The sequence below is a fragment of the Oncorhynchus tshawytscha genome, linkage group LG30 (genome assembly GCF_018296145.1).
Source record: "Oncorhynchus tshawytscha isolate Ot180627B linkage group LG30, Otsh_v2.0, whole genome shotgun sequence".
NCBI lineage: Eukaryota > Metazoa > Chordata > Actinopteri > Salmoniformes > Salmonidae > Oncorhynchus > Oncorhynchus tshawytscha.
Genome location: NC_056458.1, coordinates 17,338,354 through 17,362,122, shown reverse-complemented (window position 1 = coordinate 17,362,122; position 23,769 = coordinate 17,338,354). Strand labels below are relative to the sequence as shown.

The 23,769-nt window shown below is 43.1% G+C and overlaps 1 protein-coding gene across 1 annotated transcript in view; it reads left to right on the top strand.

Annotated features, from left to right (window-relative positions):
- The window catches only part of LOC112228652 (neurite extension and migration factor-like), a 34,517-nt gene that overhangs the window by 3,621 nt on the left and 7,127 nt on the right, over positions 1-23,769 (top strand). Inside the window, exon 2 of the mRNA XM_024394151.2 lies at positions 22,701-22,822. Coding sequence (XP_024249919.1) covers positions 22,747-22,822 — 76 coding nt within the window. The 5' untranslated portion in view covers positions 22,701-22,746. The remainder of the gene's footprint in view (positions 1-22,700; positions 22,823-23,769) is intronic.

Sequence of the window (23,769 nt, the reverse complement as noted above, 5' to 3'; positions counted from 1 at the left end):
CAAGGTTCAGCGGTGCATGGGTCAGAGGTTTGATAACCCTTTTTAAGTGGGGTAAGGATAAAACGTTTTACTCATTGTTGTTTTGCAACACCTAAGGGGAAGTCATTAATCTTATTTTCAACCTTACCTTGCATTGAGCATATGATAAACAAAATGCAAATATCACTTCTCCCACAAAGATATTGACGGCATAGACATTTACCTTTATGTACTGTAATTCTGTCAGTGACATTTGCATAACGCTTTTAATAACGATTAACTGATATTCCTCAAATTCCTTCCTTCTCCAGCCTCGTGGACATACAGTACAATCGAACCATGGTTCACAATACATCCATTATTCAGATAAATCTTTAAGGCTTGAAGAAGAAGAATTACTTTCAGCTGGTTTTCCCTTCTTCCATAACTCCTTGTCTGGGGGATCGTCTAATCCGTCTAGTTTCAGTCTTAAGCAAGGCTCTAATGCTGGATAAATATTAATCACATTTTTAATAAAAGGAGTTTGCTGAAGAAGCTGCTGTCAGGCCTGTCCGTCAGGGGAAGTGAGGTAAAGCCTAGTAAACAGCCCTGCCCTGCTCAAATCAATGGCTGTTTACTAGGCTTTGTACTGTCCTGCTCCTGGCCCACTCAGAGTTCTTCTTATTATCTGTATTCAGCTCCTATATTTTTGTTTGGAGAGACGACAAGAGAAATCATACAAAGACCTCCCACAAATCCAAAAGGGTGGGAATTAAAGGAGCTACAATATTGAACAACAGTTATACACTACATGACCAAAAGTATGTGGACACCTGCTCGTTGAACATCTCATTCCAAAATCATGGTCCCCCCCATTGCTGCTATAACAGCCTCTACTCTTCCTGGAAGGCTTTCCAATAGATTTTGGAACATCCTGCAGGGACTTGCTTCCATTTAGCCACAAGTCGGGCACTGATGTTGGGCGATTAGGCCTGGCTTGCCGTCGGCATTCCAATTCATCCCAAAGGTGTTCAATGGGCTGGGCTTGAGGTCAGGGCTCTGTGCAGGCCAGTCAAGTTCTTCCACACCGATCTCGACAAACCATTTCTGTATGGACCTCGCTTTGTGCACGGGGGCATTGTCATGCTGAAACAGGAAAAGGCTTTCCCCAAACTGTTGCCACAAAGTTGGAAGCACAGAATCATCTAGAACGTCATTGTATGCTGCAGCGTTAAGATTTACCTTCACTGGAACTAAGGGCCCTAGCCCGAACCATGAAAAACAGCCCCAGACCATTATTCCTCCTCCAGCAAACTTTACAGTTGGCACTATGCATTGGGGCAGGTTCTCTTGGCATCCGCCAAACCCAGATTCTGCTGTCGGCCAGACAGATGGTGAAGCGTGATTCATCACTCCAGAGAACGTGTTTCCACTGCTCCAGAGTCCAATGGCGGCGAGCTTTACACCACTCCAACCAACGCTTGACATTGCGGATGGGGATCTTAGGCTTATGTGCGGCTGCTCGGCCATGGAAACCCATTTCGTGAAGCTCTCGACAAACAGTTCTTGTGCTGACATTGCTTCCAGAGGCAGTTTGGAACATGGTAGTGAGTGTTGCAACCAAGGACAGACGATTTTTACACACTATGTGCATCAGTGGTCCCGTTCTGTGAGCTTGTGTGGCCTACCACTTCGCGGCTGAGCCGTTGCTGCTCCTAAACGTTTTCACTTTACAATAACAGCACTTACAGTTGACCGGGGCAGCTCTAACAGGGCAGAAATTTGACGAACTGACTTGTTGGAAAGGTGGCATCCTATGGCGGTGCCACATTGAAACTGAGCTCTTCTGTAAGGACATTCTACTGCCCATGTTTTTCGACAGAGATTGCATGACTGTGTGCTCGATTTTATACACCTGTTAGCAACGAATCCACTAATGAATGAAATAGCCAAATCCACTAATTTGAAGGGGTGTCCACATATCTTTGTATATATAGTATAGTTGTCCCCTGACAGTTACAGTACTTTACAGGGAATCTTTACCAATTCCATGTAGAGATTATGCTGAAGAGACCAAATACTTCTCATCTCCTCCTCGTAGTCCCTGTGCCATTGAATCTATGTAATTATGTCAGCACACCATCACACCTAATATAAGTTAGAAAATGTTCTGTAGCATTTTGGGCCTCTTGGTTCATCAGTATTTAGTTCTATAGATAGAGCACTGAGCAGTAATAGATTATAACACTCCAAAATATCCAAGATCTTCTGAGACTAGGTGCTTTGATAGGATATGAAAATGGAACTGAAAAGTAATTTAGTTATTTTCAGTTATCAAAATCTAAACCTCTAACTTCACACATTCTGTTCTTTCCTCTCTGCATCCACTGAGCTTTTGACCCCCAGCCTCTCTCTCTCTCTTTCACACACACACACACACACACACACACACACACACACACACACACACACACACACACACACACACACACACACACACACACACACACACACACACACACACACACACACACACACACACACACACCAGCTCTTTGGCTCCTCACTGGCATTTGGGCTGAGTGACAGAGCAGCCCATCGGTACAGTAATTGGTATTCAGAGGGGCAGCTGGGATGCACGCCTCGCAGACAGAGGGGGAATTTAGTGAGTCAATACACTGCTTCATTAGAGCTGTGAGTCACCACGCCATGCTTCAATTGTTTGTATTTGTCCAAGAGAAACCAATGCCTCCTCCCATGCAACCTGACTAACCCCATGCTAACCTCAGATTGGTGGTTAACTGGTCCCCTACTCATTTTTTACCCAATAATATATTTACTGTCGCACAGAGATTGAGATGTGGCGTCAATATGCTCAAAGTCACACATCCACACCAGAGTTGTATGTTCATCGGTGTATTGTATTGGCCAGAATGGCAGTTTATCCACTTGTCTCAGGATAAATCTCCTTCTGAGGCCTTAATCCTTGAGTCTAGGATGATATTTAATCTCTTCTAACAAATATATTTCATTCATCCTAATATTTTCATATTTTAACAATCCAAGCTACTGGGTGCTGAATATGTTAGCATATCAGAAGATAAAGTGGGAGTATTTGGCTTCAGGACACATTGAAATGATTGAAGTGTGACCTGACCTCTGTATTGTGTTTTTTCAGCATACTTATTTCTCTGGTTATTGAACATGGGAATCAACCCTAAGCACTGTCAACCAAATGTGTATTGTACACAACACTATCTGAAATATAATTTCTTCCTTGTTACTTATGGTATGCGCTAGAGCAAGCCAGATGGCTTATTATCATTTCACTGCTTTTATTTTCTCAATTATTGGATTTTTTTGTGCACTGGTATGCAAAATACATTATTAATCAACAAGATTAACAAAGTAAACTGGTTTTAAGACCTGTGGAATAGTACAGTAACACAGAATCAGTGTGCAATTTCTGCACACGCCATTAGTACAATCTTGTGTGTGTTCCACCCCTTTACTCTCATGTAAACTGAAAATATTTCCCTTATGCGGCGTCTCTTTCGGATTTTTTTGGTCCGAATTTCATATCCTAACCCCCATACATGGAGAGGTTGCTCTTCTGTTTGCTTTCTCCTGACCAGAAATACACTGTTCCCGTCATACATAGTGGATAGGTACAATGGTTCCCATCCCAGGGACTATGAAGGATAAACTGTAGGGCAGGGGTGTTAAACTCATTATACCACAGGGGCTGCATTCGGTCTTGAACGTTGTCAAAATCAGAAAAAAATTGTCCTCTATTAATAGTTTCATAGCTTCCATTTTGGTGATTATTAGCGAACTGGATCCAGTCCAGACACTGTATGAATTTAGTCATTTAAAAGTATATTGAGTTTTTTACATTTTTTACTCAAACCACCCGCGGGACGGATTGTTTGACACCCCTCCTGTAAGGAAATTAACCCTCTGTGTCAACGGGCCTTGATTTGCATGCCGATACATGTTCATTTCTAGGATCAGTAAAGGGTCAAAGAAAGTAGTATACAGTGCATTCGGAAAGTATTCAGACCCCTTGACTTTTTCCACATTTTGTTACGTTACAGCCTTATTCTAAAATGGATAAAATAAAAAAAATCCTCATCAATCTACACACAATACCCCATAATGACACAGCGAAACATAACTCGTTGCTAAGAGACTCGAAATTGAGCTAAGGCGCATCCTGTTTCCATTGATCATCCTTGAGATGTTTCTACAACTTGATTGGAGTCCACCTGTGGTAAATTCAATTGATTGGACATGATTTGGAAAGGCACACACCTATCTATATAAGGTCCCACAGTTGACAGTGCATGTCAGAGCAAAAACCAAGCCATGAGGTCAAAGGAATTGTCCATAGAGCTCAGAGACAGGATTGTGTCAAGGCACAAATGTACCAAAAAATGTCTGCAGCACAGTGGCCTCCATCATTCTTAAATGGAAGAAGTTTGGAATCACCAAGACTCAACCTAGAGCAGGCCGCCCAGCCATACTGAGCAATAGGGGGAGAAGTGCCTTGGTCAGGGAGGTGACAACGAACCCTCTGTGGAATTAGGAGAACCTTCCAGAAGAACAACCATCTCTGCAGCACTCCACCAATCAAGCCAGACCGAAGCACGCTTGGAGTTTGCCAAAAGGCACTTAAAGACTCTCAGAGCATGAGAAACAAGATTTTCTGTTCTGATGAAACCAAGATTGAACTCTTTTACCTGAATGCCAAGCGTCACGTCTGGAGGAAACCTGGCACCATCCCTACGGTGAAACATGGTGGTGGCAGCATCATGCTGTGGGGATGCTTTTCAGGTGCAGGGACTGGGAGACTAGTCAGGATTGAGGGAAGGGTACAGAGAGATCCTTGATGAAAACCTGTTCCAGAGCTCTCAGGACCTCAGACTAGAGGTCGACCGATTATGATTTTTCAACGCCGATACCGATAGCGATTATTGGAGGACCAAAAAAGCCGATACCGATTAATCGTCCGATTAAAAAAAAAATATTTGTAATAATGACAATTACAACAATACTGAATTAACACTTATTTTAACTTAATATAATACATCAATAAAATCAATTTAGCCTCAAGTAAATAATAAAACATGTTCAATTTGGTTTAAATAACGCTAAAACAAAATGTTAGAGAAGAAAGTAAAAGTGCAATATGTGCTATGTAAGAAAGCTAACGTTTCAGTTCCTTGCTCAGAACATGAGAACATATGAAAGCTGGTGGTTCCTTTTAACACGAGTCTTCAATATTCCCAGGTAAGAAGTTTTAGGTTGTAGTTATTATAGGAATTATAGGACTATTTCCCTATACCATTTGTATTTCATTAACTTTGACATTTAGGCACTTTAGTATCGCCAGTGAAACAGTATAGCTTCCGTCCCTTACACTAACAGCCTCATCTCAGGGAGTTGATAGGTTTGAAGTCATAAACAGCGCAATGCTTGACGCACAACGAAGAGCTGCTGGCAAAACGCACGAAAGTGCTGTTTGAATGAATGTTTACGCGCCTTCTTCTGCCTACCACCGCTCAGTCAGATACTTAGATACTTGTATGCTCAGTCAGATTATATGCAACGCAGGACACGCTAGATAATATCTAGTAATATCATCAACCATGTGGAGAGGCAGGTCATTATTGCGTTGGACTAGTTAACTGTAAGGGTGCAAGATTGAATCCCCCGAACTGACAAGGTGAACATCTGTCGTTCTGCCCCTGAACAAGGCAGTTAACCCACCGTTCCTAGGCCATCATTGAAAATAAGAATGTGTTCTTAACTGACTTGCCTAGTTAAATAAAGGTATAAAAAAAAAGTTTTTTAAAAATCTGCAAATCGGCGCCCAAAAATACAGATTTCCGATTGTTATGAAAACCTGAAATCGGCCCTAATTAATCGGCCATTCCGATTAATCGGCCGACCTCTACCTCAGACTGGGGTGAAGGTTCACCTTCCAACAGGACAATGATCCTAAGCACACCGCCAAGACAATGCAGGAGTGGCTTTGGGACAAGTCTCTGAATGCCCTTGAGTGGCCCAGCCAGAGCACGGACTTGAATCCGATCGAACATCTCTGGAGAGACCTGAAAATAGCTGTGCTGCGACGCTCCCCATCCAACCTGACAGAGCTTGAGAGGATCTGCAGAGAAGAATGGGAGAAACTCCTCAAATACAGGTGTGCCAAGCTTGTAGTGTCCACCTACAAGAAGACTCAAGGCTGTAATCACTGCCAAAGGTTCTTCAACAAAGTACTGAGTAAAGGGTCTGAATACTTATGAAATTGTTATAGTTCCATTTTTTATTTATATACATTTGCAAAAATGTCTAAAAAACAGTTTTTGCTTTGATATTATGGGGTATTGTGTGCAGATTGACGAGGGAAAAAAACAATTTAATCAATTTAAAAATAAGGCTGTAACGTAACAAAATGTGGGAAAAGTAAAGTGGTCTGAACACTTTCTGAATTCACTGTACGTTTTCATCTCACGTGAAAGTAATTATACTTTAGCTAAAGTCCTTTTCACATGGCCTTTTATTCCTTTTCAGATATTAGTCCTTTTCACATCGCCAGAAAACATGTTTCGAACACTCAACTACACAGTAAAGATACACTCTAAACTGAATGGAGTGGGGAGTTGATTTGTTATAGACGTCTCACTGTGTGGAGTTGTTTTTATTTCCATCATTTGCAACATCAGGCACCCCAGAATGAAGTCTTTGTGCTTCATAATGGAAAAGTTATCACATTTGTGACTAAAATGAAGAACTCATTTCAAAAGCCCTGGGATGGGGGTCTTTGCATGTTAATGAGCAGATTGAGTTTTTGCTCACTGGCGTACCACGCAGCTCCCTCAAAGCAGGGGGGCCAAGGGGCTCTGGGAGCCCACAACCCCCCCACCCTACCCCGACCTGGAGGTCGCCCCGCCTCCCCAGATAGGATTTGAACATGTCATAAGCCATGGCAAGAATGTTTAGATATGAACATGTGATTATTATTTGACCCTGCTGATCATCTATGAACGTTTGAACATCTTTAAGAACAATCTGGCCTTAATGACCACCGGCACAGCCAGAAGAGGACTGGCCACTCCTCAGAGCCTGGTTCCTCTCCAGGTTTATACCTAAGTACCGACCTTTCTAGGGAGTTTTTCCCAGACACCGTGCTTCTACATCTGCATTGCTTGCTGTTTGGGGTTTGAGGTTGGTTTCTGTATTAGCACTTTGTGACATCTGCTGATGAAAAATTTGCTTTATAAATGCATTTGATTGAAAACTGCACATTTCCTTGTCTGTCCCATTGCAAAATGTGTAGTATAGTGTGAGATTAGCTATAAAACTGTACATGTTTCTCTCTGCCCCATGGTAGTATGTGTAGAATTGCAGGAAAATAGTTTTAAAACGGCAACATTTTCTCTCGGCCTTAAGGCAAAATGTGTAGAATAGCATGAGATTAGCTACAAAGGTGGGCTTGCTCAGACCTTACAGGGGGCCATGCGAAACTGTAGACTTTTGTTACAGTCACAATTTTTTTCCTTCTTTCGTCCTCTGGTTTGATTTGAAATAAAAATGATAATCATACGCATGATGACAAATAAGTTATGACAATGGAGGAAAAAGATATATGCAGTCACCAGTAATTCTGTTTTTGATTGTTTTTTAGTGGGGTTTTTTGCACCGAAAATTTGGGAGGAATATAATACATTTCTTCAATGATGTACAAAATGTACACTATGTATGAAGGCCTAAATCATACACTCTATTAGATTATACTCTAATAATGCATCCGGTATATTTCATAGGAGGTGAACATAACTGCTCATTTGTCTTTTGAGCTGCTTCATGATTTGGAGTGAAACAGAAGAGGAAGCTGATGGGAGAATGAACGAAGGGCTGGTCAGCCAGCAATGTTGACAGTTCTCTTCAATACACTATTTAACACCCCAAACTGGTCAGAGGGATAACGAATGGCACTGTTCCACAGTGTGTGTAGTAGTAGGTTTGTTGTTTGTGTATGCTGGAGGTATTATTGACTGTAATAAGGAAGAGCTTCTTGTTTACTGCAGAACCTCCTCTTATCATGGGTATATAGTCCTTCCCAGTTCCCACCTGAAGGAATAAGGAGAAAACATGTTCTATTGTCAGGTCTCCAGTTCTAACCAGGACATCTCCTATATGGGCTGTATTGTGCAATCGGCATGCAACCCCTCTGCTTCTCTGTTCTAAAGCCCCCCTTTCTGTCACACTCCCCCCACCCTCCTTACCCGCCCCACTCTGTTTGAGATGTGGCCTGTGTGTGTAAGTGGAGGGGGTTGTATGGGTGCAGAGAGAGGAGAGGCTGAATCACAATTAGCTCGAGTTTTCGCCTCTTAATACAGCAGCACAAATGGGCCAAAGAGGCTTGGACTACAAAAGACGCCAGAGACGGGAAAAACAGGACCAGAAAATGTCACATTCTGTGGATTCGCTAGTTGAAATGATTTGTTATTTACAACAGAAAATAAAATAAATGTAGCACCCTTGGATAACATGGATTGCTCCATATGTTCTCTCTATATATTATTGTCTAAAAGGCAGAAATAATAGATGCTATGATTCAAGCCCTGGTCTGTCTCGGTGACTCCACTTGGAAACATTGAGAGAAATCCAGAATCATGAGTCATGCCGCAAACTGTAGCCATTATAATTGCTTATTGAACCAGATGAGAGCCGAGGCTTTTAAAGTCTCGGCTTTACAGCCAAGTTAAATGCAGTATGTTACTTATGTCACCTTTGCTTCATTATGTTTTGTGGAGAAAAATGAATGGCTGAAAACAAAATAATTTTGTTTACAAGGTTGTTGTTGGTATGATCTCCGGCCCCTCTTGTTAGGTTCTCTCAAGGACTACATCACGTTGACATTCTTCTGACTCTCTTTTTAGTTCCAGATTCCACACGTTGTTCAGCATAAATCCTTTCTCTATACTTGTAAATGACTCTACATAAGAGGTTGAGTCACGTGGGCGGCAGGTAGCCTAGCAGTTAAGAGCTTTGGGCCAGTAACTGAAAGGTTGCTGGTTCGAGTCCCCGAGCTGACAAGGTGGGGGAAAAAACTGCCATTCTGCCCTTGAGCAAGGCAGTTAAACCCCATCAACAACTGCTCCTCGGGTGCTGATTACCTTGATTAAGGCAGACCCCTGCACCTCTCTGATTCAGAGGAGTTGGGTTAAATGCGGAAGGAACATTTCGGTTGAATGCAGTCAGTTGTGCAACTGACTAGATTTTTCCTGTATTTTATTTTATTTTTATTTAACCTTTATTTAACTAGTATTGCAGGGCTTGGTCTCTGACTGTCACTTGGAATAGTGTAATAGCAATTCATAGCTATTACACTCTTCCCTTCACACTATCACTATTGATATCAGAAAAAGAATGGTATGATGAAATGATAATAATAATGATAATAATAATGAAATGATCGTTACAGATGTCAACATTTTAACATGTTGGCCAATCCATCCAATCATCACTGCACATGCTCCTATGCTTTTAGCCAACCCTATGTTATCTAGGTCATTTGGCTTGCTTTGTCTTGTGTTCATTCTCCTAAAGTGAGATAAATGTGGACCACCATGCAGGTAGTTTCAAGCTGAGTTGCTGAGATGTTTTCAGATGTGGTCCCTCTCTTTTGTTCCCTATGACTGTGCTCTGTTCTGGACTAGTCGGCCATGTGGAGTTCCCGATCTGTCACTTAGGGTCCCATATGCAGTCAGTCTGCCACAGCAGTTGTTGCCAGACATGAGGAACGTTTTGAATAGATGCAATGCTGTCTGGTCATACAGGGGGATGGGTAGTTGAAATAGCCATATACAGATATGGGATTTTAATTTGATCAGTTTTGTCGCAGGTGTAAAAGGTTACTGTAGGCTATTGTTTGTGAGATCTAATGAGAGAAAGAGAACTGCAAGTTTTCATTGAATTGATGGAAATCTATAAGCGCAGGAAAATTCTTTGCTGCAACCGATATTATATCTGTACATGAGCTATTCCTGGAGCAAGAATTGAGACCAAAATACCTACCGTATTGGGATGACCATCATCATCTTGGAGTATAACTTGAATGAGTTTGAGTAATTTATTTCAACATATCTCAACATACTATACATTCATAAAATGATTATCTGCGATATTTAACAATTTATGGGGTGTTGAAAGTACTAAAGTGACCCATTGTCTTGTTTTGAAGTTTTGTAAACAGAGAGAAACTGGTGTATTGGATTAACTGAAATGCATGTATTTGATTTTGTTTGCAAATGTATGCCCTGTGCTGTGTTTTCCTTCCATAAGTCAGTGGGTGAATTGACAGTTGAGGGTGGATGCAGTTAACTGCACTGTTAAGACCTTCTCATTTATTTTTTTGTGTTGCTTTGTTTCTGCTGGGTAGGCAATTGGCAAGCTTTCCAAGTCTAGTGCACCATGCTTGGAGGGGGCGGGGGTGTCTATTGGAGAGCCAAGTCTAGTGCACCATGCTTGGAGGGGACGGGGGTGTCTATTGGAGAGCCAAGTCTAGTGCACCATGCTTGGAGGGGCGGGGGTGTCTATTGGAGAGCCAAGTCTAGTGCACCATGCTTGGAGGGGGCGGGGGTGTCTATTGGAGAGCCAAGTCTAGTGCACCATGCTTGGGGGCGGGGTGTCTATTGGAGAGCCAAGGGTGCACCATGCTTGGAGGGGGCGGGGGTTGGAGAGCCAAGTCTAGTGCACCATGCTTGGAGGGGGCGGGGGTGTCTATTGGAGAGCCAAGTCTAGTGCACCATGCTTGGAGAGGGGGCTTGGAGGGGGGGGGGTGTCTATTGGAGAGCCAGGTCTAGTGCACCATGCTTGGAGGGGGCGGGGGTGTCTATTGGAGAGCCAAGTCTAGTGCACCATGCTTGGAGGGGGCGGGGGTGTCTATTGGAGAGCCAAGTCTAGTACACCATGCTTGGAGGGGGCGGGGGTGTCTATTGGAGAGCCAAGTCTTTACTTCCAGCAAAAGATACAGGGCAAAATATAGTCTGTCAGAATTTAAATTTGCTTCAATTGTCACCAAATCATATCGACTAGCCTAGATCCCATTCCCAAGCAACCTTTGTTTCTCTGCTTGCTTTTCTGACATCTCTCAGGATATTTCATCCAGTATTCATTTGAGGGCTCTTAAATGACTTCATGTCTCAGAATTAGCTCTACAATTCTATGAAGTTTGAATCTAGTGAATCTCTCAGTTTGAGCCAGTTGCAGCGTTGGTATTTCCCCAGGAGAATACACAAACACAAGTGGAATTGGATATTTTTCAGTACTGTTAAAGAACGGTGCAGATGCAAAGTTTGGTAACCGAATGACGGCACAAACAGTCATTCTGTTACCAAACTTTGCATCTTCACTGTTCTTCAAGTAAATGTGGTTTTGTAAAATGTTTAGTGGAAATTGTTAAAAGTAGTCATTGTGCATAGAGTTGAATGGTTTGTTTAACTTTGCAGTCATAGCTTTTTGTTTGGTATACATTTTAAAGTGGACAATCTTAGCCTCAGTATCACTCTTACTGTGGAATTGCCCTAATATATGACATCAAACCGTGCATACAGTAGCTAGCAGACAGACAAAGTACACTACATGACCAAAAGTATGTGGGCACCTACTCATCAAACATCTCATTCCAAAATCATGGGCATTAATCTGGAATTGGTCCCCCCTTTGCTGCTATAACAGCCTCCACTCTTTTGGGAAGGCTTTCCACTAGATGTTGGAACTAAAGATCGACCGGATCCAATCTTGCAACCTTACAGGTAACTAGTCCAACGCAATAACGACCTGCCTCTCTCTCGTTGCACTCCACAAGGAGACTGCCTGTTACGCGAATGCAGTAAGCCAAGCTAAGTTGCTAGCTAGCATTAAACCTATCTTAAAAATAAAAAACAATCATAATCACTAGTTAACTACACATGGTTGATGATATTACTAGATATTATCTAGCGTGTCCTGCGTTGCATATAATCTGACTGAGCGGTGGTAGGCAGAAGCAGGCGCATAAACATTCATTCAAACAGCACTTTCGTGCGTTTTGCCAGCAGCTCTTCGTTGTGCGTCAAGCATTGCGCTGTTTATGACTTCAAACCTATCAACTCCCGAGATGAGGCTGGTGTAACCGAAGTGAAATGGCTAGCGCTAACTAGAGGGACGGAAGCTATACTGTTTCACTGGCAATACTAAAGTGCCTATAAGAACATCCAATAGTCAAAGGTTAATGAAATACAAATGGTATAGAGGGAAATAGTCCTATAATTCCTATAATAACTACAACCTAAAACTTCTTACCTGGGAATATTGAAGTCTCTTGTTAAAAGGAACCACCAGCTTTCATATGTTCTCATGTTCTGAGCAAGGAACTGAAACGTTAGCTTTCTTACATAGCACATATTGCACTTTTACTTTCTTCTCCAACACTTTGTTTTTGCATTATTTAAACCAAATTGAACATGTTTCATTATTTACTTGAGGCTAAATTGATTTTATTGATGTATTATATTAAGTTAAAACAAGTGTTCATTCAGTATTGTTGTTGTAATTGTCATTATTACAAAATAATAAATAAAATCAGCCGATTAGTCGGTATCGGGTTTTTTGGTCCTCCAATAATTGGTATCGGCATTTAAAAATCATAATCGGTCGACCTCTAGTTGGAACATTGCTGCGGGGACTTGCTTCCATTCAGCCACGAGCATTAGTGAGGTCGGGCAGTGATGCCTGGCTCGCAGTCGGCATTCCAATTCATCCCAAAGGTGTTCGATGAAGTTGCGGTCGGGGCTCTGTTCAGGCCAGTCATATTCTTCCACACCGATATCGACAAACCATTTCTGTATGGACCTTACTTTGTGCAAGGGGCATTGTCATGCCGAAACAGGAAAGGGCCTTCCCCAAACTGTTGCCACAAAATTGGAAGCACAGAATCGTCTAGAATGTCATTGTATGCTGTAGCGTTAAGATTTCCCTTCACTGGAACTAAAGGGCCTAGCTGGAATCATGAAAACAGTCCCAGACCATTATTCCTCCTCCACCAAACTGTTTTTTAAAATGTATTATTTTACTTGTACCCCTTTTTCTCTCCAATTTCGTGGTATCCAGTTGGTAGTTACAGTCTTGTTTCATCGCTGCAACTCCTGTACGGACTCGGGAGTGGCAAAGGTCGAGAGCGTCCTCCGACAACACGACCCAACCAAGCCACCACAGGAGTCGCTAGAGTGCGATGGGACAAGGACATCCCTGCCGGCCAAACCCTCCCCTAGGCTGGACAACACTGGGCCAATTGTGCGCCGACCCATGGGTCTCCCGGTCACGGCCGTCTGCGACAGAGCCTGGACTTGAATCAGGATCTCTAGTGGTACAGCTAGCAACTGCAGTGCAGTGCCTCTGACCACTGCCCCACTCGGGAGGCCCCCTCCACCAAACTTTACAGTTGGCACTATGCATTTGGGAAGGTAGCATTCACCTGGCATCCGCCAAACCCAGATTCGTCCGTTGGAATGGCAGATGGTGAAGCGTGATTCATCACTCCAGAGAACGTGTTTTCACTGCTCCAGAGTCAAATGACGGCAAGCTTTACACCACTCCAGCCAACGCTTGGCATTATGCATGGTGATCTTAGGCAAGTGTGCGGCTGCTCGGCCATGGAAACCCATTTTAGGAAGTTTCTGACGAACAGTTCTCGTGCTGACATTGCTTCCAGAGGCAGTTTGGAACCCGGTAGTGAGTGTTGCAACTGAGGACAGATGATTTTTACACGCTACACGCTTCAGCACTAGGTTGTTCCATTCTGTGAGCTTGTATGGTCTACCACTTCGCGGCTGAGCCGTTGTTTCTCCTAGACATAACAAATTCACAATAACAGCACTTAAAGTTGACCGGGGCAGCTCTAGCAGGGCAGAAATGTGACGAACTGATTTGTTGGAAAGGTGGTATCCTATGACAGTGCATTGTTGAAAGTCAGTGAGCTCTTCAGGAAGGCCATTCTTGTCTATGGAGATTACATGGCTGTGTGTTTGATTTTATACACCTGTCAGCAACGGATGTGGCTGAAATATATAGTGTATGTTCACTAACCCTGCATTCATAGCCAAGTGGGAAGGTGGTATTTACCACATACAATGCATTTAAAAAAAATATTATACAAAAAAGAAAATTCACTTCTATGCCCCCCCATCTGTTAATTACTAGTGGGAAACTTGTCTATCATCCCTGAACCCCGACTTCTTCCACATGTTGACCTCTGATGTTACTTACTGAGAAATTACCTTGATAACAATTTTCGGCAGTTAAATGCAACAATAAAACATTACATTAGTTTTTTAACACTATAATTTGTTTGCAAAGCATGATAGATGTATTTTTATTTTATGGTTGACACAGCTTGGCCATTGCTATTCACAAGAAGCATTGCCTGATGTGAACCATGCCTCTAACAAAAGAGATCTCAGAAGACCTGAGATTAATAATTGTTAACTTGCATAAATCTGGAAAGGGTTTCAAAAGTATCTCTAAAAGTCTTGATGTTCATCAGTCCATGGTAAGACAAATTGTCTATAAATGGAGAAAGTTCAGCACTGTTGCTACTCTCCCTAGGAGTGGCCGTCCTGCAAAGATGACTGCAAGAGCACAGCGCAGAATGCTCAATGAGGTTAAGAAGAATCTTAGAGTGTCAGCTAAAGACTTACAGAAATCTCTGGAACATGCTAACATCTCTGTTGACGAGTCTACGATACGTAAAACACTAAACGAGAATGGTGTTCATGTGAGGACACCACGGAAGAAGCCACTGCTCGCCAAAAAAACATTGCTGCACGTTTGAAGTTAGCAAAAGAACACCTGGATGTTCCACAGCACTACTGGCAAAATATTCTTTGGACAGATTAAACTAAAGTTGAGTTGTTTGGAAGGAAGGAACACAAAACTATGTGTGGAGAAAAAAAGGCACAGCACACCAACATCAAAACCTCATCCCAACTGTAAAGTATGGTGAAGGGAGCATTATGGTTTGAAGCTGCTTTGCTGCCTCAGGGCCTGGACAGCATGCTATCATCGACGGAAACATTTATTCCCAAGTTTATCAAGACATTTTGCAGGAGAATCTGTTCGCCAATTGAAGCTCAACAGAAGTTGGGTGATGCAACAGGACAACGACCCACAACACAAAAGTAAATCAACAACAGAATGGATTCAACAGAAGAAAATATGCCTTCTGGAGTGGCCCAGTCAGAGTCCTGACCACAACCCGATTGAGATGCTGTGGTATGACCTCAAGAGAGCGAATCACACCAGACATCCCAAGAATATTGCTGAACTGAAACAGTTTTGTAAAGAGGACTGGTCCAAAATTCCTCCTGACCGTTGTGCAGGTCTGACCCGCAACTACAGAAAACGTTTGGTTGAGGTTATTGCTGCCAAAGGAGGGTCAATCAGTTATTAAAACCAAGGGTTCACCGATACTTTTCCCACTTTGCACTATGAATGTTTACACGGTGTGTTCAATAAAGACATGAAAACGTATAATTGTTTGTGTTATTAGTTTAAGCAGACTGTGTTTGTCTATTGTTGTGACTTAGATGAAGATCAGATCAAGTGTTATGACCAGTTTATGCAGAAGTCCAGGTCATTCCGAAGGGTTTACAAACGTTTTCTTGCCACTGTATTAGCTGACTACTGTTCCTTAGTAATTTAGACAAATTGGAAGGGCAATGATTATCATTTTAAACATATTTTTGTTGGGTATTGGACACTATTATTGAGACACTTTGGAAATCAGAAGCAGATACAGGTAGGTGGATTTAACCCCAGTCTCCAGTGGGGCATTGTATTTCTGACTTGAGTGTTACCACTACACCACAGCTCTGCACAGGCAATGATTATTCTGAACACTGGAAATTCTTTCTCTGTAAAATATGTATCACAATGATCCGTTGTCAGCTCCTATATTGAGAGGCTGGTGTTTCAGGTTTCAGGATATGACAGCTAGAAAACAATGGTTGTGTCCCAAGTGTTTCAAGTCAGCAAAATGAGGGATCAAGGGGGTCATACTAAATGGTTATAAAGTAGCTGATGTTTTGTGTTCGTAGTACTCAAGTGTATTCAGCCAGGGAAGTCTTGTTCGGTCCGTATGTGGGTAGTGCTCCCTCCTCTCCAGCTCTCTGTGGAGTTTTGTTCTATTCTATTCTGTTTTATTTTTTCTTGTGTTTATGCCTTGGTAGTGGAATCACTCGGGAAGTCTTTCATATCCCCACTCTGTGCTGCCCTGGCGGCTGTCAGTGTAATAGTATGTGAGATGGATTATGGGGTTATTTCCCTGCAGTGAAAAAACTATTGTTGCATCAGTCAGTCAGTCAGCGCCTTCCCAGACTGGCCTCTTAGTACACTGGAGTTAAGCTTTGTCAGGATGCCCTCCTGCACCAGAATTATGAATCACTTCTACCTCCCACCTTCAGCTATACATGCTATACAGTGTACAAACACACACAGACGCACTCTCACAGACAAATGTGTAGGCCGTATATACAGGTAGTACTCTATGTGGGACTGTCAATTTGAGTCTGTGCGAGTAATCAATCCATCATGCAAAATTGATTACATGAATCAGGATATGATGCAAGACAGAAGGAAAACCGGCAGATATGGTTGTCTGTATGCTCAAAGTAATTTTCTTGGTAGGGGTAATGGTTCCGTAACCACAGACGCTGGGAGACGGGGAAGCAAGTACAGGGTGAGGATTTAATAATAAATTGACATGAAACTAAACAAGACCAGAGTCTGGACAAGAGAAACAAAACAACATCAATGCAGACACGGGAATAAAACTGAGGAATTTACAGATATAGGGGAGGCAATCAATGACGTGATGGAGTCCAGGTGAGTCCGATGAAGCGCTGGTGCGCGTAACGATGGTGACAGGTGTGCGTAATGATGAGCAGCCTGGCGACCTCGAGCGCCAGAGAGGGGGAGCGGGGACAGACGTGACAGTACCCCCTTCTAGGGACGCCACCTGGCATCCTACCTGGGCGAGCCTGACGGGCCAGCCGAGGTGCGGGAGCCCGACGAGCCAGCTGAGTCATGGCGTGGGACCCTACCAAGCCAACCGAGGCTTGGGAGCCTGAAGAGCCAGCTGAAACATCCCTGGTTGCTTCGGCAATGGCACCTGGACCCGATGTCACCAAAACAAATTATAATAACTCCCTGATGCTTCCAATTGTGGTGTCTGCATTCTGTAACGGTTCTGTAACCACAGACGCTGGGAGACGGGAAGCAAGTACAGGGTGGGGATTTAATAATAAATAGACATGAAACAAAACAAGAACAGCGTCTGGACAAGAGAAACAAAACAACATCAATGCAGACACGGGAAGGAAACTGAGGAAGTGACAGATATAGGGTAGGCAATCAATGATGTGATGGAGTCCAGGTGAGTCCGATGAAGCACTGGTGTGCGTAACGATGATGACAGGTGTGCGCAATGATGATGACAGGTGTGCGTAACGATGATGACAGGTGTGCGTAACGATGATGTCAGGTGTGCGTAATGATGATGACAGGTGTGCGTAATGATGAGCAGCCTGGCGACCTCGAGCACCAGAGAGGGGGGGGCGGGGACGGACGTGACAGGTAGGGATAATACTAATAAATAACTCATAAAATTCATAAAACATCATTTCATCCTCAGTACCTCCAGTTTCAGTTCCTCCTCTTCATCACCACAGGTTTTCCACCTCTGCAACCTACCTCTTTACTCTGTATTTACAACTTTCTTCTAAGCCGCTTGTGGCTAGTCACAATAAAGTGCTATTATGGCTTTACAGATTAGAGTTTCTCTTATCAGGATTTATATTAGCTGCTTTGATATGAAATACAGCAGCTCCCCATTGGCCTTGATACCCCTCTTGATATGTATGGAGGTTATTACAGGTTCTTAAAAGTCTTCACTCCTGTTTGCTATTTACTGTAAATGTTTTTTCCCTTTATCATGAAATCTGCTGTCTATCTGAAGGGTGAAACCTTTTCTCTGTTCATTACAGAAATTAGACTAATACATCAGTAAAATACGCTAATGTTGCTATGAATTAAAACGCTAAACTATTGAAACAGCTTCTAAATTCAAGTCATGAACAACGATGGTAACAATTCATGAAAAAATAGATACAGTGACATATCTGGATATTATTTTGGGGATATATCATATCTTACCATTTTGACAATATTGATAATATTATTTTTGCGCTAGTTGGCTGTACCTGCACCAACAATCCAGTATTTTTCCTTCATTGCTTATCCTCCAGATTCTTTTTTAAATAGGGAGCACATTTTTTTCAGCAGTTTTATTTCCATGACTGTGTCACGGATCCCTCTGGAACTTTCATTGCGCACACCTGGCCCCTGTTCCCGCTGATTGTATTTGTATATATGTGCCCTTTGGTTTCCATTGAGCTGTCGATTATTGATACAATGTCTGTTGGTTCGTGTGAGTATCTGTGCTGTGTGTTTTGGATTTCGTACCATTGTGGATTGCGCAGATGATTACGGGTCTCGTCCTGTGTGTTAATCATTGTGCGCTTGTGTTATTTATTTGAGGTACTCCTCGCTCATTTGTTTGGGTTTCAACCTTGTGTGTTGTATACATGTTTGTCTGGTCTTCTTCCCCGTGCCCTTGCACGGCACGCCTTAATTTGGGTGTAATAAAAAACCCTATTACGCATTCCTGCGCCTGTCTCCCGAATCGTACATACCGACGTGACAGACTGATCAAAACTCGTTTGCAGCAGACATATGGTGAGCAATATGTTTGAAACATCGAATCCTAATAAAAATCACAGTATCGAATCGCAATACATACTGTAAAATTGTCAGAATCACAAAACATATCGTATCGGCAACTATGTATCGCTATAATATTGTATGGTGAGGTCCCTGGCATTTCCCAGCCCTAGTATGCATCCATTATTAATTAGGTGCCTACAGCCTCTCATACACTTACTCTACTGTATGTGTCCTCAAGTAAATTAAACCAATAAGCAACATTTCAGGAGATGTGTTTTTATTCCCTTGCTCAGCAGCTAAGAACACACTGTTTTTCCAAATTTTGCTCAATATGGCTTCAAACAAAGGAATGAGTGCATGCAGAGTGCAGTATGATGTAATATAGTCAAATATACAGTAACTATGCAGTGGTTGAATTATTGAAGACTTATCATTTTCTATAACATCATCATACCTCTGCAATGGTGTACTGCTATGCCCCACTACAAACCCATACTGTAGTGTTTCATTATTTTAAGTGAAACTGGTCAATCATGCGTTATGTTTGCTATGCTGTAGCCCAGCACCACCATTTGGCTGATTTCTGGTTCATCTAAAATTGTGATTTCAGTGTTTCTCTGGGAATTCAGTTGTTCCTCCTGAGAAGAAAGACTCAGTGTCACATATACTCCCATTTAGAGCCCTGATTGCAGCAGATGGATCAGGTGATGTGGATGTGGACTGAAAGTGAATCTCCTGCATTAGCAGTGATCCCTTCTGTTTAATCACCTCAGAGCCTCTGGGCCAGTGGCCCGCACTCTGAGCAGAGAGAAAGCTCTGATAACCTGGGCCTCTTAGAAATAACATCATTTCATTTCATATGATGGGATGTGTTTTCCTTTTCTCTGCATACAGAAATGGAAAAAAATAAATTGAATGTGCCTCACAAGGGTCTGATAACCACAGATGCTACCCCATGCCAGTAATGGATTCAAGTCTGGCAGTTATACTTTCACGCATTTGTCATCTTGGGCCCGCCAGGTGTTGTTTTTAGTTGTAAAAAGATGCTGAGCATCTCCCACTGAATAATTTGTCATGTCTCTGCAAACTCTCTCCCTATACTACTATGTTTCCAATGGTCCCTCTATGCAGTGCTGAGATTCAACAATTCTAATGTTAAGATTTTCAAACGGCTTACCAATGGCTCATACTGATAGAGTCTTTCCAGTAAGATTAGTGCACAGTGGTAGACACAGACCCATGGCCAGGTTAACACACAGACCCATGGCCAGGTTAACACACAGACCCATGGCCAGGTTAACACACAGACCCATGGCCAGGTTAACACACAGGTCCATGGCCAGGTTATCACACAGACCCATGGCCAGGTTATCACACAGACCCATGGCCAGGTTAACACACAGACCCATGGTTAGGTTAACAGACAGACCCATGGTCAGGTTATCACAGAGAGCCAGGCCAGGTTAACACAGACAGAGGCCCAGGTTAAAACATTGAGAGAGCCAGGCCAGGTTAACACAGACAGAGGCCCAGGTTAATGACACAGAGAACCAGGCCAGGTTAACACAGACAGAGGCCCAGGTTAATGACACAGAGAGCCAGGCCAGGTTAACACAGACATAGGCCCAGGTTAATGACACAGAGAGCCAGGCCAGGTTAACACAGACAGAGGCCCAGGTTAATGACACAGAGAGCCAGGCCAGGTTAACACAGACAGAGGCCCAGGTTAATGACACAGAGAGCCAGGCCAGGTTAACACAGACAGAGGCCCAGGTTAATGACACAGAGAGCCAGGCCAGGTTAACACAGACAGAGGCCCAGGTTAATGACACAGAGAGCCAGGCCAGGTTAACACAGACAAAGGCCCAGGTTAATGACACAGAGAGCCAGGCCAGGTTAACACAGACAGAGGCCCAGGTTAATGACACAGAGAGCCAGGCCAGGTTAACACAGACAGAGGCCCAGGTTAATGACACAGAGAGCCAGGCTAGGTTAACACAGACCGAGGCCCAGGTTAATGACACAGAGAGCCAGGCCAGGTTAACACAGACAGAGGCCCAGGTTAATGACACAGAGAGCCAGGCCAGGTTAACACAGACAGAGCCCCAGGTTAATGACACAGAGAGCCAGGCCAGGTTAACACAGACAGAGCCCCAGGTTAATGACACAGAGAGCCAGGCCAGGTTAACACAGACAGAGGCCCAGGTTAATGACACAGAGAGCCAGGCCAGGTTAACACAGACAGAGGCCCAGGTTAATGACACAGAGAGCCAGGCCAGGTTAACACAGACATAGGCCCAGGTTAATGACACAGAGAGCCAGGCCAGGTTAACACAGACAGAGGCCCAGGTTAATGACACAGAGAGCCAGGCCAGGTTAACACAGACAGAGGCCCAGGTTAATGACACAGAGAGCCAGGCCAGGTTAACACAGACAAAGGCCCAGGTTAATGACACAGAGAGCCAGGCCAGGTTAACACAGACAGAGGCCCAGGTTAATGACACAGAGAGCCAGGCCAGGTTAACACAGACAGAGGCCCAGGTTAATGACACAGAGAGCCAGGCTAGGTTAACACAGACCGAGGCCCAGGTTAATGACACAGAGAGCCAGGCCAGGTTAACACAGACAGAGGCCCAGGTTAATGACACAGAGAGCCAGGCCAGGTTAACACAGACAGAGCCCCAGGTTAATGACACAGAGAGCCAGGCCAGGTTAACACAGACAGAGCCCCAGGTTAATGACACAGAGAGCCAGGCCAGGTTAACACAGACAGAGGCCCAGGTTAACGACACAGAGAGCCAGGCCAGGTTAACACAGACAGAGGCCCAGGTTAACGACACAGAGAGCCAGGCCAGGTTAACACAGACAGAGGCCCAGGTTAATGACACACAGAGAGCCAGGCCAGGTTAACACAGACCGAGGCCCAGGTTAATGACACAGAGAGCCAGGCCAGGTTAACACAGACATGGGCCCAGGTTAATGACACAGAGAGCCAGGCCAGGTTAACACAGACAGAGGCCCAGGTTAATGACACAGAGAGCCAGGCCAGGTTAACACAGACAGAGGCCCAGGTTAATGACACAGAGAGCCAGGCCAGGTTAACAGTATCTTTCTAGCTGGCAGTGAGTCAGCACTGCGCTGGCAGAGAGTCTTGTTTCATGCGGCTCACAAACCTTTGTCGCAAATTGCCTCCAGGAGAAACAACATGGCTTAATAATGTGTTAAATTGGACATGATCGTTGGACATAGGGCTAATTTTATGCAACCTCTTATTGCTTCTTCTCCGTCTCCATTAATCTGGCCATTTGTTTTTTTCTCCCTGGCTGCAAGAAAGGGGATAGTGGGAGGAGGACGGGGAGTTTGAGAGCGTGAACAAGAGAGTTAGAGAGCTAGTTAGAGAACAGAAATAAGATTTTTTTGGGGGCATGATTTTATACAATTATTACTTCTGACATTTGCTTAGAACAATTCTCATTCAGCAAGCATGTTATTGAGGAGTTTTGCGATTTGAGAAACACTTAAAGCGATCAACAAAAGGCCAGGAGGATGTGCCTGCAATTTGCATGCAGACTGAGGCTCAGGTGTTTTAAAGCCTACTAGATACAGTATAAGGCAGTCTCCTATAATGGTGCCCAAAACAATATCCCTTGGTAGCCCATAGATGGGGACATATATTTTACAGGAACAAAGAGTAGAATCTTGGGCTAAAGGTAGAAATATAGCATCCCGAATGTTCCCTGGCCTCTTTTGAAGCCCCAGAAAGAGTAGCTGCTGCTCATGCAGCAGTTGAGAAAGGCGAGAATCAACAAGGGATTTGCATGGCAGTATATATTATTATGATGACATAATAAACCTTTTCCTTTGGTCAGCACCAGTGTTTTCATGTGTCTTGTGTTTTTCCTCTGCAGGTTGGATAGTGGTAATAATGTAAGGGACAAGAACCACGCTAAATTGATGGATGTTTTTCAAGAACCCAACTTTGCTGTGCTGGCTTCAAACCTGGAACAGATCAACGAAGTGGACGAGAATGGTAAAGACATGTGTATGTTGCTTTGCTAGAAACACATTAGGCCTACTTGAATTTTTTAAAAACTAAAAAAACAAATGGACACACCAAGACCTAATTCTTCTCCACAGGTGTAGCTATATTGTATCATATTGTACTGTATGTTCTGGCATTTTACAATGTGTTTTTATGAAGGAACAGAGGGAATGCTGCTACATTATCACGGTACATTATGTCACAATCGTAGTACGAGTTTTTATATGGAACAAGATGCTCCAGTACGCATTCTTTTCACCTCCGCTATTTAGCTTGGCTGTGACCTTTACAAAGCTGAAAGGCAAGAAGCCTCAGCCTTGATATTTAGTGACCTTAACCTTTGCTACCTGTTTTAATGCCCAGAGACGGTCTAATGAATGTGTGAAATGTTTTCGTCCGTTTTCTTAATTCTGAAAGAACTTATCATCCTTTCACACGACACTCCCATCCTTAATGACCCTGAATGTCAAAGGGTAAAGGCCACTCACACAGAGGAGGGGAAAGGTTATTACTTTTGTCATTCCTTCCGTTCATCCTGTAAATACATCAACATAAAGATGTTCAATCAGAGTAATAGAAAAGGCAGAGGCCTTATTTAAGATTGAACAAAATAGGCTAATGATTTCTATATTTCCACAAAATTTGTCCCATGATTACTTTCTATAATGGCTTTTATTTTATTCTCATTGCATTCTTATCACAAATTATAGAGCACAAGAAACACAATGATGATGATTAATGATGAGCATTTCATTTTTCTCAAGAAAAAGCTGAATTCCCCTTTTCAGCTTGAATTAACTCTAATATGCCTCGTCTTTGTACAAAACTATTACTTTGTGCAGCCTGTTTGAAAAAAACATGACCTGTGCATTTTACCAAATGAAAGAGAGGCTAGAAACATACACTGAGTGCACAAAACATTAGGAACACCTGTT